At 43.9% G+C, this 20,141-nt stretch overlaps 3 protein-coding genes across 3 annotated transcripts in view; 2 read left to right on the forward strand and 1 right to left on the reverse strand.

Annotated features, from left to right (window-relative positions):
- Window positions 1–2,314, reverse strand: part of fam184aa (family with sequence similarity 184 member Aa) — a 45,192-nt gene extending 42,878 nt beyond the window's left edge. The window contains exons 1-2 of the mRNA XM_076293346.1: window positions 2,022–2,314; window positions 82–936 (exon numbers count right to left, since the gene is read on the reverse strand). Coding sequence (XP_076149461.1) covers window positions 82–936; window positions 2,022–2,201 — 1,035 coding nt within the window. The 5' untranslated portion in view covers window positions 2,202–2,314. The remainder of the gene's footprint in view (window positions 1–81; window positions 937–2,021) is intronic.
- Window positions 2,315–4,034: 1,720 nt separating this feature from the next.
- Window positions 4,035–14,938, forward strand: LOC143134899 (uncharacterized). The gene is made up of 15 exons (XM_076295613.1): window positions 4,035–4,579; window positions 4,969–5,114; window positions 5,344–5,401; window positions 5,809–5,851; window positions 5,944–5,986; window positions 6,258–8,456; window positions 9,514–9,572; window positions 10,457–10,558; window positions 11,778–11,950; window positions 12,514–12,616; window positions 12,841–13,002; window positions 13,327–13,405; window positions 13,505–13,604; window positions 14,077–14,282; window positions 14,525–14,938. Exons 1-15 carry the CDS (start codon window positions 4,452–4,454, stop codon window positions 14,662–14,664), a joined length of 3,741 nt encoding a protein of 1,246 aa, XP_076151728.1. The 5' UTR covers window positions 4,035–4,451; the 3' UTR covers window positions 14,665–14,938.
- Window positions 14,939–15,560: 622 nt separating this feature from the next.
- gja1a (gap junction protein alpha 1a) lies at window positions 15,561–18,583 on the forward strand. Its single transcript, XM_076295614.1, has 2 exons — window positions 15,561–15,721; window positions 16,288–18,583. Exon 2 carries the CDS (start codon window positions 16,304–16,306, stop codon window positions 17,405–17,407), a length of 1,104 nt encoding a protein of 367 aa, XP_076151729.1. The 5' UTR covers window positions 15,561–15,721; window positions 16,288–16,303; the 3' UTR covers window positions 17,408–18,583.
- Window positions 18,584–20,141: the final 1,558 nt, after the last annotated feature.

A 20,141-nucleotide genomic window follows, 5' to 3' on the forward strand; every position in this document is an offset into this window, starting at 1 on the left:
GCATATTTTGTTTATAGTATAGCCTACCATACTATGCCATAAAGTAACACCATCAAATGAAATGACAGCACGTAGTTTCACCTTTATTGTGCACTCAGCGCTGTTCATATTGGCTTGCAGTCTGTTTGTCTTGTCTCTGTTCTCCCTAGAATCCTCCTGAGCTCTCTGGAGCTCCGCGCGCAGCTTTCCCAGAGTCCTTTGCAGGGCAGCCTCCTGCACCTGGAACTCCTTGCGGAGCTCCACCTCAGTCCGCTTCCAGGCCAGGAGGTTCTCGGTGGTGAGCTGCTGCGTGCGTCTCATGGCCTCCAGCTCGCGCTCGTAGAAGGCCTGGGCTTTGGTGAGCTTGGCCTCGTACTCCTCCACCAAGCGCACCTTCTCCTGGGTGAGCTCCTCCACGCGCTCCATGAGGTCCTCCACCTCGGCTCGGTGCAATTCCGCCAGCTTCTCCTGGTCCAGAGTGGAGGAGGCGGTCTGGTTCTGCTGGCTCTGCAGCAGCTCCTGCACCTCCTGCCGTTGCGCGGCCTTGAGCTCCTCGATGGCGCGGCGTTTCTCCTGCTCAAACTGGGCCTGCACTTGGCCGAAGGCGCGCAGCTTCTCCTCGAAGTCGTGGCGCATTTCCTCCACCTCGCGCGACATGCTGACCACGCGCTGCGTGTGCTGCGCCTCCGTGCACAGCTGGGTGTCCTCCATGCGCTGCCGGTACATCTCGAACTCGGCCAGCGCCTGCCGTTTCATGTGTTCGTGCAGCTCGACCGACTCCTCCAGCGACTGCAGGCGCCGCTTGAGGTCGGCCTCGTCTCCCATCTTGCTTTTGTATTGCAGGATCTTCTCGCGCGTCTCCGACAGGATGTGCTGCACCTCATCCTCGTGGGCCTCCTTTAGGGACTGGATGGCGTCCTCGTGCTCGTCGTTTTTGGTGTTGAGTGCATAAATTACCTAGAGGAATCAACAGGCACAGTCGGTGACTGAAAGGACAAATTTTGTGTAGTACAGCGGCACATCAACAAACAACACGCTACTGTTTGCATGGCTTAAAATCGCTCTTTACTCACTCATAATAATAAGTAACAATAGGCAGAGTACGCTAACCTTATATGTAGTTGTGAAACAGCACTGTAAGAAATCTGATGATGCAAGTCTCAAGAGATGTCTGACAATCTTAAATCTGAAGGGACCACCTAAACCGCTCTACTTTTAAGCTCCAAGCCAAATGAAGCTTACGCGCTTGGAAACCTTCATCTTGCATATCTTACATTTTGTTTTTGAAGACAGAGAGGGAGAGAGCCTCTATTCCCTAGTGGCGACTTAACCTACTTTATTTACTGATGTGCTCATTAGCGGATTCGGATTGATGAACTTGGATCTCAGTTATATAAGCAGATTAAGCTGTTGACACCCACAACTGTCACAGTGATCTCCAAAAGTCGTGATCTCAGCATACAGTTCTGTTCTGGTATTTACAAAAAACTGTTTCACATGTGCCATCCAGCTATACACTCATAGATATTCTAATGTAAAACGTGTGGGTGTATCAAAACATTATGTTAATGGAATGGAGTGATTTTGCCCCCGCAGGCATTTAAAAATCGATGAAGATACGTGAGGCTAAATGATTGGAGTGAATTCAAGCCAGACTAAACAAATAAAAGGTCTCAATTTTGTTATAGGCCCTATATGTTTAAAAACTGATGGTGCCAGTAGGTAAACAAGAGTATGCGCCAATTGATGTACAGTTGGACTTGTTGTGGGGTCAGTATTTAATAGAAGCATTACAGAGAGGGTAGCTTCCCCACAGCATTTAGTCAACAGCCCATTGCAAAACTGCGAGTTTTTGGATGTCATTATGACTGAATGAAATGTAAAAAAGAATAGCCTATATAAACGTACACAGAGATGGCCTACATTTTGTATGAAGTAGCCTATGAATAAAGAATCAAAGAAAACAGGTAGCGTAACACTGGTGCGACACCTTGCACGAACAAAGCAGCATCCTCGGATAGGCGCAGACTTTAGCTACTAACCTTAGTCAGTTGTGCAATCTTTTTGCTCATTTTCAGATGCAGGTCTTGCGTGTACTCCATGGTAAGAGCAGTTTCGTAAAACAAATTCGACGACGATGCAGGATTATTCCCTAATCCAGTGGTTGAAGGGGGGTTGCTAGAAGCAGGACTATACTGCTGCCAGCCCGTGCCCGTCGCCATCTTCGCATCCACCGTGCTGTCACAACAGACAGCTAAAGATGCCTTTGAACGAGGTTACGTTCTGTCATCAGGCATAGTGTCCAGCTGGTAAAACTGCCCTTAAACGCTGTTTCAACCCATGTAACAGCCGTGTTTCTTTCAGCGCTACTCCCCGTTCCGCGTCTTGCACTACAAACTCTCTGCTACCAAGCCCGGTGGTCGCTCGATTGCATGTCAGACAGAAGATGCTCTAGTATGCTCCCCCGGTGAATCATAAATAATTTACTTCTGAGGATGAAAACCCTGACGAGTGTCCGGGAAGCGTTCTCCTGGATGCCAACTGCAGCGACTATAAGCGCTGAATGTGGGGTTGACCAAAATATCACAGCTTCAGCAGTGAGCACCGGGTTGCGTAGAATTAACAGATATAGCAGAAACAGATCCGCCAAATGTAGAGACCTGCTCCAGGGTAACAACTAAGCCCAACGCTCTGGATTCTGGAAATGGCATTTCTATGGTCTTGCATCTTGGTTACTGACGTCATTGCTCCGGTGGGACCGTAGCCGAGCAGCTGGGCTGGCTGTGAAAGATCACGTCTGTCAGTTCAGTGCTGTGGCATTTCTGTGACTTATTATTTTAGGCCTAATTATTTACTCTAAATATACTTAGATATGTTGTAATTTGTGGATTTATTGTATGATGTTGGAAATGGTTGTAAAGTCGTGTAAAATCGAGTTTGAATGTTAATGTGATCACTGAGATCTGTATGGGGAAAAAACAGCAAGGCAAGCATTCTTTATCAGTGCTCCCAATATTTTATTGGAATAGAATGCCATCTACTGGTGTTTCACTGTACTTCAAAGTTCACTAAACGTTTAGAAAACAAATGCATTACTTTAAGCCCACATAGGAAAAAAACAATGACCCCACTCCATTTCCTTTTTACATATTGTGCCTTAAATGCACTCTCATTCATCCCATATATGTTTGACAAAAAGGTTTGCAAAAAACACCCTGTCTGCATGTGATCCACAAAAATCATGTTCATTCATTAATATTAATGGCACTGCTCACCCCTGACCTAGTTACATCAAAGTATGGTAAGTGAATATGATGCCACACAAAGAACATAACCCCAAACACAAACTTGATTAAGTATGGATAATTAAGCTAAACACCCATGGCACAATAAGTATAGGCAGGAGCTTAGGTCCACACCCTCTGAACAATTGTATTTGGAGAAGGTGGAGTATGTGAATTTAATACCCTATAGTCTTTTTTGCACTGTTGCCAGCCAGTTGTTTTTACATTTTACGGGAGAGGCAAACGTGTAATAGAGAACAAGGAAACGTGTTTGAGCCAGTGTGAAATTCCCCCAGCAAGCACCATTGCAATGTCAAGAGAACAGAAATGTTGTCATACACTTACACTGTATATTATGGATGTGGATGTAGGCCTACATTGCGCCTCCTTACAAAACCCATGTAAGTATAGGCTGGCCTGGGCGTACCGCGTGTTCAATAGGCTAGGCTACTGCCAATCATCCAGGACAGCTGTCATATCCATGCATACTTTGCCAACACACGTCCCCAGATGCTTTAGGCTAGTTGTGCCAATTGCTGCCCACGAACACATTCTTTTGAAATAGTTGAAGACAGAAAGAGACTACACACTATTCAAAACAATTCGACTATTAAGATTGTTCAGTGATTACATAATGACAAACATGGGTTTGGTCTTGTGAGAGTAAATATTAAACTTTTTTTTTAACTGGGCGTTTACCAAGGGCGCAATGGGGGTTGTCAATCATTTACAATTTAATTATTAGGCATAGGATGTTTTCAATGTCTGGGTTAGTGCCTTCTAAATTTGACCACAGTAGAAGCTTCGTGTTGTAGTTGTAGTTCTTGAATTTCCAGTCTAGCCTACCCAATTTCAGCTCAGTGAGAGTAGAGTAGCCTACATTATTGCCACTGAAGCGTCTCACACCTCTCCGTGCTCTGTTTAGACTACTGTATGGTGATCAGGGTATCAAAATACGACGCGGTCTTCCTCCAACAAAACAACACAAAAAAACAAGACCAACCTGTAGTTCAGCCCACTCGAAGAGAGGACAAGTTTGTTTGGGCTTTGTTTTCTACACTAGTAGTGTTGTGTCCCGTGCTGATAATGGACATCTAGTAGGTGTGGATCTATTGAGTGGCGAGAGGGTTCGAGGAAACTTCGTGGCGAGTGCTTGTTACAGGTGGAACGAACCAACGACAGTCTGCGATGAAGCCGAGCGCCAAATTCCCGGAGCTCCTGGATTTGAGCTTTTTGTCCGCTGATGAGGAAGCGGCGATCCTTAAAGTTTTGCAGAGAGATGAAGAGTTGAGAAAGTTTGACACCGGACGCCAAAGGTATGTATGATGGTACAAATGCCTTGTTTCACAAACCAAAGGCAAGTTTAGGCTTAGGCTGCCATGATCGCCTCTTGTCACTACATGCCTCTGTAAACATCTGCTGCCAAAAAGGTTCAACTCATTTATTCAGCTTCCGTGATCTGGAATTAATCTTAACACAAATGCATTCGGTGTGCTGAAGTGAATAATTAAATTGAAACAGCACTTTAAGATGTAGTCAACAGCACGGTAAGTGTGTGTGATTTTGATGTAATAGACAAGACATGGTTGAAAATGGAGTAAGCTTACAGAGATACCAAAAACACAATTTGGGGGAGGTTTAAGATTAGCCTATGGTCACCACCATGGGCATACTGCTGTATGAATACATTCCTTTTATGTTTTAGGCGGCTGAAGGCCACCACTCCAGACTCAAAGCAGGTGAGGGTCATGACGGGTCAGTGGTTCGAGGATCTGAAGACAACACGTTACGGCCAGCCATGCGACGTCACAGCTGTCGTAAAGTCCTCAATGAGGAGAAAGAGGACACCAGGTGCTAGTGGGCTACACTTCATTTGTTACCGGTCATTTCTCTGTGCCATTTGACACTTTCACAGAAACATACAGTATTGAAATGAATTTGAATGAAATTGAATTTAAAGTTGATCTGGAGAATTAATGCATTTGTGTGATGTATGTTGCTTGTTTATTTGTCCTATAGATGCGATAATTCAATAACCTGACTCTCGTTATAATTCAACCCTATTGTTTTTATTTTGTAGCACCCAAGATTAACCCCTTCATGACTTACACTGCAACAGAAGCCCGGGGAGATTCAAAGTACAGTAATAGTTATGATTGTCCTAATGCACCACTGTACTATACAGTCATTTCCTGTGTATTAGCCACATTGTACGCCGCAGAACAGTGTTTTATGCAAGTTAAAAGAAGCAAAACCATATTGATATTAACTGCCCCTGTGTTTTAACCTCATAGCTAAAGAAATGTAGCAAAATCAATGTATAAGCCGCGGCTAATAGTTGGGAAATTACGGTAATGATAGCCAAGCACAGTCCAGTGATTCTTTCCACCACTCCATAAAGTATGATACGCTTTTCTTAAACATGTAAACAAGTATATAAAGTAAAAATAAGGTTTGTATTTTCAGAGACATGAAGGCCATGCTTGTTTTCAGGGTCTTTCTGTTGAATAATATGTGCTTGAAACAGATTTGTGTTTCATTTTAGTCAGTTATCCACCTCCAGGCATCTTCCGGCTTTTGCTGAAGAGGTTTGTTAAAATGCAGCTCTCCTTTATTTAAAGCACAACAATTATGTAACAGACGCAGTTCCATAATTAATAGTGTTTTACTGACCCATTAGACATACCGGGAATACACTGATGAAGATTTCAATCTGAATGATGGTGGGTCTACAGAGACTTAATTGCTACAGCTATTTTTTCTTATGTCATGTCGTTTTGCATATTTTGTTCCCTGACATTGATATTACCATTTATTTCCATAACATTAGATAAGGCATTGCTTAAATGTGTACTTGCATCTAATGTTACACATGCCAGGTCAGGGTGTCTATAGAAGCACATGCTATGCATAGAATAGCAGACATATGCTTTCACTTTCTGACGAAGGCAGCGACTGTCAACATCAAAATGACAGTACCATCCTGTCTTGCAGAGCCTTCCTCCTCTGAAATTGGCCGACAAAAATCGCCAAGCTACCATGATGAAGGGGGGGCAAAGCAGCCTGCTGGAAAATCCTCTAACCCTTTCCTCGACGCACACACCCCCGCCAGCGCTGCTGCCAGTGCTCCTGGCAATCATTCACCAGGAGTAAACGATTTACCTCCTGCCGAGAACAGGAGTTTCGCCTTCATGCCTTTCAAGTCTAGCGCCACCCCGAAGGATGCCGTCACGCCGGCCGAGTCGAGCAGGATGGTGTCTCTCCCTCCCGCTTTACGTAAAGGGGCATCTGTGGAAGACAGCTGGGTGAAGATATCTGTTGAACCCAACACCGTGGCCCAATCTGATTTGAGGCGTGATGGATATGATGGGTCGGAGGCCCATACTAGTTGCTCGTCATCAGACTCTGAAGAGTCCCAGTCTGTCCCTCAAACGCCCTTTGAGCCAGTCCTTCTGCAATACAAGGAGAATGTCTCGGACGACGTAAACATTTCTCACGTAAGCGAGAGGCCGTTGCCTCACCGGAGAACATTTGTAAAGAGAAGCGCTGATTCTGACAAAGCCGAGCGCTCAGAGCCTGAAACCACAAGCTCGCTCTCCTCGAACTCGACCACTGAGCCAACGGAAGTGATAAGTTATGAAGCTGCTTCCTTCAGATCCCAATCTTCAGAAGTCACTTCCTGCTCTAGCAGTGAGTCTGCAGAGGTTCTTGAGAAAAGTGCGTTTGAGATGGAGGGGCCAGAGGTGATTACATTGAAGAAACAGCCCCGGATGGACTTCGGTTATCCATCACAAAGTGCCACACATACCCCACAAGTCACAGGCATTGAGGAGTTTGAAAACATACAGGTGTTGTCCAGTGTAAGAGATGTGGATAGCAGCGAGGGGGAGAGTCCAGGAGGAGATTTGCACGCGAGTGCTTACATATTTGGCAAAATGGGCTCACATTCAGCAGAGTTCAAAAGCAAGGAAACAGAAGATGAGACAGTTGGTAAAAACAAAGCTCTTGGCATCAAATATAAGGCCTTCGAGCCAGCCCAGCTAAATAAAGTTCCCTCAGTAGAGAGTCAAGATTCTCCAGTGGACATCCGCCAGTCTATTCAGTATGCTGGCCGTGAACAGCCAGAGGACACATTAGTTGATTTTGGTAAGTCTCCTGAGGTGGAATATGAGATTCCAAAACGGAGTGCTCATTCCTTTACAGTTGCTCATGCAGAAGATGAAATGCTATCTAGTGAATTAAGCAGCTCACAATTTGGCGACAGGCATCGTGCCAAGCAGACTGAAAACAACTATATCAGAGAAGTCAGTTTTGAGGTTCGTACCAAAGAAGATGAATTGGGAATAAGTGAGGGGGGTACTGAAATGAAATTGCCGTCTACACAAACAGAGGTCCCGTGGGGCAGAGACCGAATGGAACTCGATGACTCTCTCCCTGAGATAAGGCCTGGAGGAGACACACATTCCTCGTCTTTAACGATGTCGGGCTCGGTCAAAGGGGAGATAGACGTGGCGTCGAACACGCCTGCAAATGGTGTCCTCAGCACACGAATGAAGCCTGCGAGGGCTTACAGAGTCTTGCCGTTACAGCCTAGTGACGATCACATGACCAGCGGACAGGACGCACACACATCCTCAGAGGTAGAGGAAGTGGCCGTGGGCGAAATCAGAGGCGCCGCAAAACCTCCTCGGTACGATCAGGAAGATACATGGCCCTCGTCCCTCAAGTCCCAAGAGGTCAACCGAGACATGGCACTGGGCACCTCCTCATCGGCCCCTGGTTTAGATGAAGAGACGGTGTCAACTGGTGCTCCACGGGACACAGATGGGGATGTTAGTGATGTTGTAGAGCTCAGTGGCAGTGAATCCACTGAGTCTGTGATTCTCAATGAGACGCTTCGTGGAGATGGCAGGCAGGACATGCGCAAGAGGGATGCTGATCTGCCTGAGCGGGTCGAGTCTGCAGGCTCGCCCTTTGAAGTGCGGCAGGGAAACCCCTTTGCGTTTGCTGCTGTCGGTGGTGTGCGTGTGTCTGAGGAGAGAAGCGTGACCCCTGAACATGTATCCTCAAGTGTTGATGTACGTCCTCTTAGGCCCGAAGACCAGCCCGACCCAACTGTACAACTGGGAAATGGAAATTACAAAATACCGGCCATAGTCGTCATGCCCTCTGAGCAGGCTAGTGGAATTAAAGGTATGTAAACATATTTGTATTTGCACTATTTGTACTCATTTTTAACAAGAATCTAAATAATTTCACAGTAAGCCATTGTGGTTTTATGTATTGTGGTTCTGGCACATTCCCATTGATCTTAGGTAAATTTATTTTAGAGAACAGTTAGTTAGTTAGTCATCAGTATAGACACATTTTCATGGTCATCTTATTAGAATACGTGGAACTGGTTATGTGGTTGCCTAGAAACATTGCTCAAAAAGTTGTCCCATGTATCATGACCTTTATAGATTATGTTTGTGTCTTACTGTACATGAAGATTTCTTGTGTTTCTCTAGAGTAAATATTTTTTCTGATGGTTGACATAAATTACATACAGTTCAGGGCTCAGCCAGCTGTCCCGACTTGTGTTGTGTGGGAGTGTTAAGTTTCTCGTGCGTTTCATGGCCAGAAGCTGTGACATTCTAGCAGCAACACCACCCTACTTGGCATTGACACACCCTTTTAAAGCCGATATCGTTTGTCATCCGCCCTGTCCGATTTTCTCTCCCAAGACTTCCTAAATAGGGAACGGGAGAGAGTGATCCGTAGAGGGCTGCTTTGATTAATGCCGTGCTTGTGGAAGGGCCTTGAGCTGGATTTGAATGCTTGCCTTGCAACACTCTGCTTTTTAAACACAGTCTGTAAACACCGTGATCTGAAAGGCCAAGTTTCGCACAATGCACCCTCTGAAGGAAGGGAACTCCAGGGGGCTCTGTGCACACTAAGTGTCTTCATTTATGCTGCAGAAGTGTCAAGGCTTCCCTGATTCAGCCTGGCCTTTGGGCCTAAACCAATCCTTTTAATGCTGAGTCACTTTAAGGGGCTATTGCATTAGGGTTTCTGTGCCAGAAACAGTAGTGTGCACTTGTTTTTGTAGGATACAGTCGTTTTTTATGTGCTTACAACGGTACACACTCATTTCAACACTACATTTGCATGTGTCTAGAAAGTAAAAGTGCAGTCATTTCTGAAGTGTACACACATATCAATGTATGGAGTATCAGATATAGACAGGATATATTATTTCTGTTTTTAGAGGGAGGACCACAGTCTGAAGCAACCAAAGGGATTATTGCATCCAATGCTGAATGGGAGGTTTGTGTGTCTTTTGCTTAAGATCTCTCAAATAACTTACATACATGTTTCTATAAAGTACGTTTCTGATTTACAAATGGACAATTTTATTAATTTGGTTTACCCTTTCACACACATCTTCCATGTAAGGAGAACTCATATGGATGTATTTTCTAGGTATTTCATGTGTTTTATAGGTAAAGTAAGTTTGCATTTACTGACATTGTGAATGATCCATGTCATTTGTTCAGTGTTTGTGTTATATGCTACGTACCTTCTATACCATATATTTTGCATGGCAGAGGTGTCAGGAGCTACAGTATTTGTTCTAAATATTGCATGTTCTGCAATGTTGCATGTTGCCTGCACCTGCTTGTAGTTTGCCTCACTATTGTTATGGTTCTGTGTTTAGTGTAAATATGTAGCATGTATTTGTTTAGCATGCTCTGTGGTCTGCACACTCTTAGCCATGTCATGTGTTGTATGTGTGGTTCCTGCACTGCACACTCTTAGCCATGTCATGTGTTGTATGTGTGGTTCCTGCACTGCACACTCTTAGCCATGTCATGTGTTGTATGTGTGGTTCCTGCACTGCACACTCTTAGCCATGTCATGTGTTGTATGTGTGGTTCCTGCACTGCACACTCTTAGCCATGCCATGTGTTGTATGTGTGGTTCCTGCACTGCACACTCTTAGCCATGTCATGTGTTGTATGTGTGGTTCCTGCACTGCACACTCTTAGCCATGTCATGTGTTGTATGTGTGGTTCCTGCACTGCACACTCTTAGCCATGTCATGTGTTGTATGTGTGGTTCCTGCACTGCACACTCTTAGCCATGTCATGTGTTGTATGTGTGGTTCCTGCACTGCACACGTTCTTTGTGTTTTGTGTGACGTGTTTCAGGATGAGGGACTCGACTCAGGCGATGACCAGAGTTCAGTGTCCAGCTACGGGTCCGAGCTCTCTGGCAGGAAGAGTCACCTGTCCAATGCATTATCTGCAGGGGTAAGAGTCACCTGTCCAATGCATTATCTGCAGGGGTAAGAGTCACCTGTCCAATGCATTATCTGCAGGGGTAAGAGTCACCTGTCCAATGCATTATCTGCAGGGGTAAGAGTCACCTGTCCAATGCATTATCTGCAGGGGTAAGAGTCACCTGTCCAATGCATTATCTGCAGGGGTAAGAGTCACCTGGCCAATGCATTATCTGCAGGGGTAAGAGTCACCTGTCCAATGCATTATCTGCAGGGGTAAGAGTCACCTGGCCAATGCATTATCTGCAGGGGTAAGAGTCACCTGGCCAATGCATTATCTGCAGGGGTAAGAGTCACCTGTCCAATGCATTATCTGCAGGGGTAAGAGTCACCTGGCCAATGCATTATCTGCAGGGGTAAGAGTCACCTGTCCAATGCATTATCTGCAGGGGTAAGAGTCACCTGGCCAATGCATTATCTGCAGGGGTAAGAGTCACCTGGCCAATGCATTATCTGCAGGGGTAAGAGTCACCTGTCCAATGCATTATCTGCAGGGGTAAGAGTCACCTGGCAGGGGTACGTGCAAACTTAACATTTTGCCCTCCACTGGTTCAGCATTCATTTCCCATCTTTTTACATGATGTGCAATGAGACACGCGGACCTGAGACACAAGTTGCAAGCGGAAATTCAAGAGCCAGTTTCCCACACATGTCCTATACTGGTCACTAATTAACACTGTGAATGGGCGGGGGTGCGAGCTGCCTTCACTGGTTGAATGCATTATCTGCAGTGGTGAGTACAGCCTTAGAGGCAGTGCAATGTAAGGCCACACACATCCCAAGGCCAATTTTGGATGGGTGCAGGATCCAACATACCACTGTCCAAGAAAGTCAAAGACTATCTGCACACCAAAGAGCTCCCGTTTACAGTGTTTATTAGTGATGTTTCATACACGGATTAGCCCTAGTTGTTGTGGACTTAAAGCTTTTTTTCCCAATGGAAATCTCAATTGAAATTCTCTTTTGGTCCAGGACTACACAGATACTGTGTATCGGAAACTGTCCCTAAGGATATTGATGGGCATAGATGTTTCAAGAATAATTTCTATGGGAAGAAATTATACATAATCAAGGAGTTTAGGGAACAACACTCTTAACTCTTAACTGTGTTAATGTCTGTCTGCAGCGTATGGGGAGTTTGATGAGCATTTACACTCTTAACTCTTAACTGTGTTGATGTCTGTCTGCAGCGTATGGGCAGTTTGATGAGCATTTACAGTGACGCCGGGGATTATGGGAACGTGCTGGTGCAAGGGGCGGTGGAATTTGCGATGATGTACAGCCCGGCTGAAGAACTCATCATCATGGTGGAACAATGCCAGGACCTGGCCTATGGCAGTGCACGCAAACAACGCACTGATCCGTAGGTTTTGCACAACCACAATCTTCAAGGCCTGAAACTAATGATACATGGTGCAACTCTTTGAGTAAAGTTGCTGGGCAGTCATTTAACCGCTTCCATGTGTTCTGATTTAATGATCATGAAAATTTGCCCATTGATGATTTAAGTTATCTAGAAGCTAGGCAAAAATATTTTGCTTAATATCCTGCCCTAACAATGATATCCAGGAACATTGCCCAGCAACATTGCTCAAAAAAATGCTTTGTGGATCATCAGCTCAATGTACAGTACAGTAATGTAAAATACCCAGTATAAGGAGAATCCACTGTTATGTAGAATATACTGTAGTTATTGTATGTACCTGTAGAAATTGTTTCAGTAAAAGTACTTCTATTGAATTACTTCTGATAGGTGTCTTGTAGCCTGAAAGCGTTCATGGTTTCCTAGTTTCAGTGTAGAATTCTCTCTGGTAACTGCTGTGCTGTGCAGTTCTTCATGTTTACCTCGGATGATATGACTTCACTAATTGTAGAGTCTTTGTGAGCGCTAACAGTAGCTCTGCATTCCTTCCCTCTCCTTGCCAGATATGTGAAGACATACCTCCTCCCAGATAAGTTCCGACGCACAAAGAGAAAGACCTCCATTAAGAAGAACACAAACAGCCCAGTTTATGTTGAATCACTCAGGGTGTGTACTTACACAAAGCTCTCTGAATTGGGTGGAAAGCTGTGTGTTGGTTCTTGTGTACATAGTGTTGACCTACTTTGTCCCTACGTTTGTTTTTTGCTTAACCTGTTGTTGACACAGCGATACTGGCACAGTGTGATAAGTCATAGCGTAACATGGCTTGTTTTTTCTGCACAGGACATTATAACGTGTTTATTTCACTCTTCTTGTTTTTTTCCTCACAGTACAAGATTAAGAAGAAAGATCTGATGGACAAGACGTTGCACCTGTCCGTCTGGCACAATGACTCCAGGGGCAGAAACGTCTTCCTGGGCCAGGTGGAGCTTAACCTGAAGACGTGGGACTGGGGGCACGAGGCTCTCACCTGGTACAATTTACAGGCCAAGGTAAGCAGAGCATCACCTGGTACAACTTACAGGCCAAGGTAAGCAGAGCATCACCTGGTACAACATACAGGCCAAGGTAAACAGAGCATCACCTGGTACAACATACAGGCCAATGTAAACAGAGCATCACCTGGTACAAAATACAGGCCAATGTAAACAGAGCAAGCCCTGTGGAGCTATGGTCTCACAACAGCGATTAAGTCCTTTTGAGGTTATAGTTCAGTATTCAGGCCTTGAATGTCACACTAAGTAAATAATTTCCTATAAATTATATTAATCTGTAATTTTTTTTTTGTAATTTCCTTCGTCTTTTTTTACATGAAGGGTGGTGAGGGGCAGGAATCTCAGGACTATCGAGGAACGTTGTTTGTCGCACTGAAATATACACCTGCAGTGTCAACAGGTGCTCTCCCGTGATTTCAATCCCATCTATTTGGATCACTTGCAACCTCAGCCTTGATACGTGATGCATGTTCTTTTCACTTCTCTGATGTAATTGTAGGTGGCTCCAAGCAGAACACTGGAGAAGTCCATGTGTGGTTGAAAGAAGCTAAAAATCTCTGTCAGCTTAAGTCAAATAGTGTGGACTCCTTTGTGAAGTGGTAAGGGAGATTCTTCCTCTTTAGTGACTCTTTTAGAGACTCTTTAGTGTTGGCATAAGTGATGCTATATGTAGTTGATGATGTAGAACCACCTCTAAACTCTTTGGGTGGGTTCTTTTATTGGCTTTTCAAGGTCAAACAGTTTTCTGGTTTTAGTGATTTTGCCATAATGCAAGTTTGCCGAAATGCTTCCGAAATCTGAAGAAAAAAAAATTCAGTGTAAAGGTGTAGAATCTCACTGCAAAATAAATACCTGTATTCTTTTCATTTCACATGTATGAGGACTATGTACCTATGTTTTCTATATTGGAAAATACTCAAATGAATCATACATTTAAAAAGTAGAACAAATACAGTCAAAAATTCAATGAATCGGACACAGTTGAAGGAGTCTCCAAACAGACACAGTAGATTTTCTTTTTGGCTTACCAAGCCTGATGTGGTACACTTCTGGACCTTCCTCCTCTTTCAGTTACATGTTACCGGACACAAGTAAGAAGAGTCGTCAGAAGACGAGAGTGGTGAGGAAGTCTCAGAGCCCCGTGTACAACCACGCCATGGTGTTCGACGGCTTCAGGGCAGGCGAGGTACGAGAGGCCTGCTGTGAGCTGACCGTGTGGGACCACCACAAACTCTCCAATCAGTTCCTCGGCGGGCTGCGACTCAGTGCAGGAACAGGTAAGCGTCTTTTCTGTGTGGGCATCACTTGTTGTGGCCGTGTATCGATACTGAGGTGAGGATGATTGAAGGTGCAATCTGATACTTTTGATCCCTTTTTTTTCTGCGAATTGCTCCACATGATTCTCTAGCTCTCTGTCCTGTGTGTTCAAAACCGCTCTGGTTTTCACACCCCATAATTTCCCTTTCGAACGAATAAAGTCTTTCCTCATGATCTATCGATGGATTCTTTTCTGCCGCAGGCGAGAGCTACGGCAAACAAGTGGACTGGATGGACTCTATGAATCAGGAGGTTGAAATCTGGGAGCAAATGCTGGCCAAGCCAAACAACTGGGTGGAAGCAGTAGTCCCCCTGCGCTCCTCCATGACACCCCGGAAGTGAAGTCTTCTGCTGGAGGACACAAGAGTGAAGGTCAAATGAGTGTCTTAACGACTACGTGCCAAACTACGAGTGCCGTGGCCTTGATATTTATGGAATTGTTCTTGTGATTGTCAGATCTGTGTGACTTAACCAGTTGTTGTATATAATACAAAATGTTAGTGACGCAAAGCCACTGTTATCTCCCTCCATCTTCCCCTTTTCCCAGAAATCACTGTCTTTTCAGATGTGTTTACATAAAAGGATCTCTGATTGGAATAAATAACTTTTCCTCTAACGTGTGCTGGCTGCTTCCCTTTGTGCTTTTGGTGGTTGAGGTCAAGGACTGGCCTCTGTCACGCTATGAATTTCACACTGCCCAGATTGGTATATTGGTATTATGTAATTAAAAAAGACTGGATAATAAGGATGAAAAAATCATGAACAGTATTGAAAATTAAAATGATCATTATAATTTTTTGTAACAGCTGGAAGGCTACCAAAGGGAAGACAGCTCTTATTTGATTGATATAAAACACACTTCAGTAGTAACGCTAAGTAAAATATAATATAAAGAGATTAAAAAAAAAAGGTTACTCTATGTAGCCCTAGTATCATAGCCAAGTATAACAAGAGTGATCAATACAGTTTTTTTCCCCTTACATTTAATTTTCTCAATCTTGGGTGTAATTTTATCAGATCGAATTTTATCCTCTTTAGTGCAGTTTCCAGCATCCATTAAAGGTTTCATTTTATACTTCCTGAATGTTGCGCCAGGTGGCGATATATCGCCCTTGTGATGCTTGCATTCCTAAACATCTTTTAAGGAGAGAAAAAAAATGGGATGAATCAAGGCACGGAGTCATGCAGGCTGGATAAGGAATCAGATGACCTCAAACTTTTCCGGCGAATCCAACGAAAAACGGCAGATGAAAGATGACGAAGGCAGAGGGAACGATGGAAAATGGGGAATATGAAAGTTTATAGGAAATGTGTAACTTTACTTTTTAAAGTCACCTAACGTTTTTGTACTGTATGTTCTGTTTGGAAATTTCCAGCGCGACCACTGACTAAACACAAGGTAAGTGGCAAGAAAAGTTTCTTAGAAACTACACTGTTCTTTTTTTTGTGATCTACAGGCTAAAACAGTTGATGGTAGCCTAGTAAGCACAGTGACAGTGTAAATGTCCATTGTATACATAAATATGTAAAATGATGGAAATGTTTAACTTAAAAGCTTCATATGAAATGAAATACATCGAAATTTTGTTTTCCATTACGTTTCATCACTGTTTAAATGTACAACACTGTTATCGTTATTTCTAAGTATTTGGTCTAGTTCGTTTGATAACTGCTGGACTGGTGCGCACACATCTGGATGGCACATGGGGCTTCAGCTGTTCCTGAGTTGAGACTTTTGAAGTAGGCTAATGTTTAGCCTAGGCTAGCTCAGTTTTTAAAGTATATGACCAGTAATATTTCAAAGCTTTGAGCTTACACCTGAAAGATGCAGACCATTTTATTTCATAAGAGGCCTAAATGTGGGAGACAGATGTTGAAAGATGTTTGGGGGCTTATAAAGTGTAAACAGTGAGGGTTCGTATTCACTGTACTAGGCTCTTAATCTAGCCGTCTTCCTGTGTACAGAGCAACCGTCTTCGTAATGGGTGACTGGAGTGCTTTAGGAAAACTGCTTGACAAGGTCCAGGCGTACTCCACAGCGGGAGGCAAGGTCTGGCTCTCCGTTCTCTTCATCTTCCGGATACTGGTCCTGGGAACGGCGGTGGAATCAGCGTGGGGTGACGAACAGTCTGCCTTCAAATGCAACACGCAGCAGCCTGGCTGTGAGAACGTGTGTTATGACAAGTCATTCCCCATCTCTCATGTGCGCTTCTGGGTGCTTCAGATCATCTTCGTTTCCATGCCAACGCTCCTCTACCTCAGCCACGTCCTCTACCTCATGCACAAGGAGGAGAAACTGCTCAAGAAAGAGGAAAACCTGAGAGCCATTCAGAGCCAAGGTGGCAACGTGGATGCTCCTCTCCAGAAAATTCAGCAGAGGAAGTTCAAGTATGGTCTGGAGGAACATGGGAAGATTAAAATGAGGGGAGGCCTTCTCTACACCTACATTGTGAGCATCATTCTCAAGTCTGTTTTTGAGGTAGCCTTTTTGTTGTTACAGTGGTACATTTATGGTTTCCACCTCTCTGCCATCTACACGTGTGAAAGGGTGCCCTGTCCGCACAAGGTGGACTGTTTCCTGTCCCGCCCCACTGAGAAGACCATCTTCATCATCTTCATGTTGGTGGTCTCACTAGTCTCCCTGGGCCTTAACATCTTCGAGTTCTTTTATGTCATATTTAAGAGGATGAAAGACCATGTCAGGGAACAGGCCGCTAGTCAGCATCACCACAGCGGACAACTGAAGCCCTGCATGAGCGAGATGCCACCCCGCTCCAGTTATGTCTACTACAACGACTGCTCAGCCCCCATGTCCAACCTGGAGTACAACCTCAACACCACTGACAAGAACAACTCCTGCGACAGCTACAGCAAACAGGCCAACGCTCAGAACTGGACCAATTACAGCACTGAGCAGAACCAGCTGGGGCAGAAGGTGCCTCCGTACCCCTGCTGCCACACCCAGGAGTTCCACTACCCCGAGAAAGTGACCCCGGGCAAGGACATGGCCCTCCTGAGGCAGTTGGACCCACGGCCCAGCAGCCGAGCGAGCAGCCGAGCGAGGCCGGATGATCTCGACATCTAGCCCGAGATCAGAGGACTATCATGTGAACGGGTTCAGCTCACCCTTGGGGAGGCCCCTGCTCTGGCACCAGGCAGTGCTGATTTACACTTTGATGTGCCAAAAATCCTTCAGCTACATTCCAACCTAATTGACAGAGGGACTCAACTGGGTTATTCAGACTTGGAATGCAAAGAGAGCAGTGGTCTTCTCTGTGTTTAGACTCTGTTCAGAATTGACACCATTAGTGCCAAAAGCTCTACATGTATACAAGTGTCTGCGTCCCATTTTAACTTTTTTGTTGTTGTTTCTATTTGCCATTTTTTTGTTCAAGAAGAGACAATCCTTCATGCAGTGTTTTATGGTTCTAAGTTATTGAGTGTTGTAGTTTAAGAGGGTGAATGATACATGGAAGACACAAACAGAAGTTATTTATGGCTTGTTTGTTTCTGGTTTGGTTTTGGAGCTCAGCTGAGCATTCTTTTCTGGAATTTAGAGCTGTAATATATTCTAAGGATGAACCGTTCCTCAAAGAGCTCTTGCTGTTTTCTGAGAATAGAACTGCAAAGATTCCTGCCAATGGTTTCTGTGTGCAGTACTGAGCTTGGTTTTAACAATCCAATAGGTTTTCAATTCCTGCATTTATGGTACGTCTTTTTTAGGAGCAATGATTGCACTGATGTTTTAGACATTTCTTATTGTTTTATATAAAATGTTTTCATGGATAAATTACCATGAGTGAGGTGTCTGTCTGAATGCTGTTAATAGACCGTTATCTATAAATATCACATTCCGTTCATGGCGTTTTGAAGCACCAAGTTTGTCAGATGATCTAAAGGATTAACAGATTTTGAAGCAGTGTTTATTTAAATTAAAGTTTGTCAAACATTACTCTTTTATATGCAACATTTGTGACAAATTGTTTGCGTAGAGAATCAATCAAAAGAAGGTCTTTTCATCATTTCAGTTAAATGAGGTAATGAGATTCAAATAGTCCCCCTTCCCTCAGATTTTCCTATTTATTCTCAGCGTTAAATGAAAACACATGTTTGGGTAACGCTCAAAAGGCCATATGTGGGTGTATAAAGAAACAAAGTCTTTCTGTTCCACTTTGCCCCTGACCAAAATAATTCTTCTGACTCGGTTCTGTCTAATTTATTACATAATGGGCTTATGGAACATTAAAAAGAGAAGAAAACATTACATGTGTGTGTGTGTGTGTGTGAGCGAGAGAGAGAGAGTGTGCCTACACACTGTAGTTGTACGGAAAGGGTGGGTCTCATATACTGTAAAGCAGAGCACCCAGATGGAAAATATGTAGCGCATTGTATGAATGTGGTTTTCAGACCACACAAGCCACTCATGCTGCTCATTTCTTTAGAGTCAGACACAGCTCTCCTTGTGGAAACTCATTCTTTCCAACCTCAGGTTTGGCCTGCCTGCTTGTGTAGTTAAATTATTCAAAATACAAAGGGCACATCTTCAATCAGCCAAAGAAGACACATCTGCAGGTTAACTCTTCATTGGCCTCCTATAAATTCAGATCCCTCACTCTGGCCTACGGGACACTACTGGACCTGCCCCTTGCTATCTTAATTCCATGATCCAGCTCTACGTCCCCTCTCGTCCACTGCGGTCCTCTAATGCAGTGTTTTTCAACCTTTTTTGTGCCACGGCACACTTTTGACACTTAAAATGTCCCATGGCACACTAACATCCTGTGTGAAGAAAAAATAAACATACCATAGCCTAAAACTAATTCGGCCTTATTATGGCAAGACCTGCTCAATAAAACAAGCGCCCTCTGTTTCATTTGTAGGTGACTATATCTAATTTAATTGTTGTTATGAACTGGATATGTGATGATTCTGTGAATACTGGATATGGGGTCCCCGTTGTACAATGCCTGCATACCACAAATAGTGCAATCATACAATCAATGAGAGCATGTGGTTATAAATTCTTTGATGCAACAGTTGCTTTTCTGGACCAGTGAGTAACATTTGGGTAATTTTCTGCGGCACACCTGATGATCTCTCACGGCACACTAGTGTGCCCCGGCACAGTGGTTGAAAAACACTGCTCTAATGAGCGTCTGCTATATTGGCCTTTCACCAACACTAAGAGTTCACAGTCAAGACTCTTTATTCTGGGATGCTTCCAGAACCTTCTGACCCACGCAGCTGGTTCTGTTCACTGCTGGTCCAGTAGAATGATTTACCTAATTCTCTTCATTCTACTGATAGTTTTGGGATCTTTAAAAAGTGTCTATAAACAATCTTGTCTTGGTTTACATCTGTTTACTTTGTATCTTACTAATTAATTCTCCTGACAGAGTCATGGATTGTATATATTTATGGTTATTGTTATCATTCTGTTCAATTCTGTTTTGTTTATTATTAATATTGGTATTTATAATTAGGCTATATGACTTCACTTCAAACTGTTAATTTTAATGTTCGTCGCTTTGGACAAAAAAATCTGCTCAGACAAACAAACATAAAAAAGAAAAACACTTAAACAGTAGATTAGAAGTCTATAAACTAGGTTTAAACATGTAAGAAATAATGTGTCCATGAAAGTCTTAAAGTGTAGGCCTACTGATCAGTCTTGTAGGTTTCATAACAAACTGTTCCATGAGAATGACTGTGTCGTGTCCAGTGGATTTTCTTCTGTTGATAACTGGGAGGAGTCCTGTTCTGGAGAGGACTGCAGATCCATTTAAATCTACTCAGTTTCTCTAGACATACTTTAATAT

Source organism: Alosa pseudoharengus, unplaced genomic scaffold (genome assembly GCF_046254945.1).
Source record: "Alosa pseudoharengus isolate Yale_2024_CS ecotype anadromous, Long Island Sound unplaced genomic scaffold, YU_APseudo_1.1 YU_APseudo_1.1_scf_2, whole genome shotgun sequence".
NCBI classification, from domain to species: domain Eukaryota; kingdom Metazoa; phylum Chordata; class Actinopteri; order Clupeiformes; family Clupeidae; genus Alosa; species Alosa pseudoharengus.

What these genes read in the sequence shown, in the direction of transcription:
- LOC143134899 (XM_076295613.1), top strand. Translation starts at nt 4,452, where the DNA reads ATGAAGCCGAGCGCCAAATTCCCGGAGCTCCTGGATTTGAGCTTTTTG. An exon ending in CCAATGCATTATCTGCAGGG is followed by an intron (nt 10,559 to 11,777) that starts GTAAGAGTCACC and finishes GTCTGTCTGCAG; the next exon opens with CGTATGGGCAGTTTGATGAG. An exon ending in TACACCTGCAGTGTCAACAG is followed by an intron (nt 13,406 to 13,504) that starts GTGCTCTCCCGT and finishes ATGTAATTGTAG; the next exon opens with GTGGCTCCAAGCAGAACACT.
- gja1a (XM_076295614.1), top strand. Translation starts at nt 16,304, where the DNA reads ATGGGTGACTGGAGTGCTTTAGGAAAACTGCTTGACAAGGTCCAGGCG.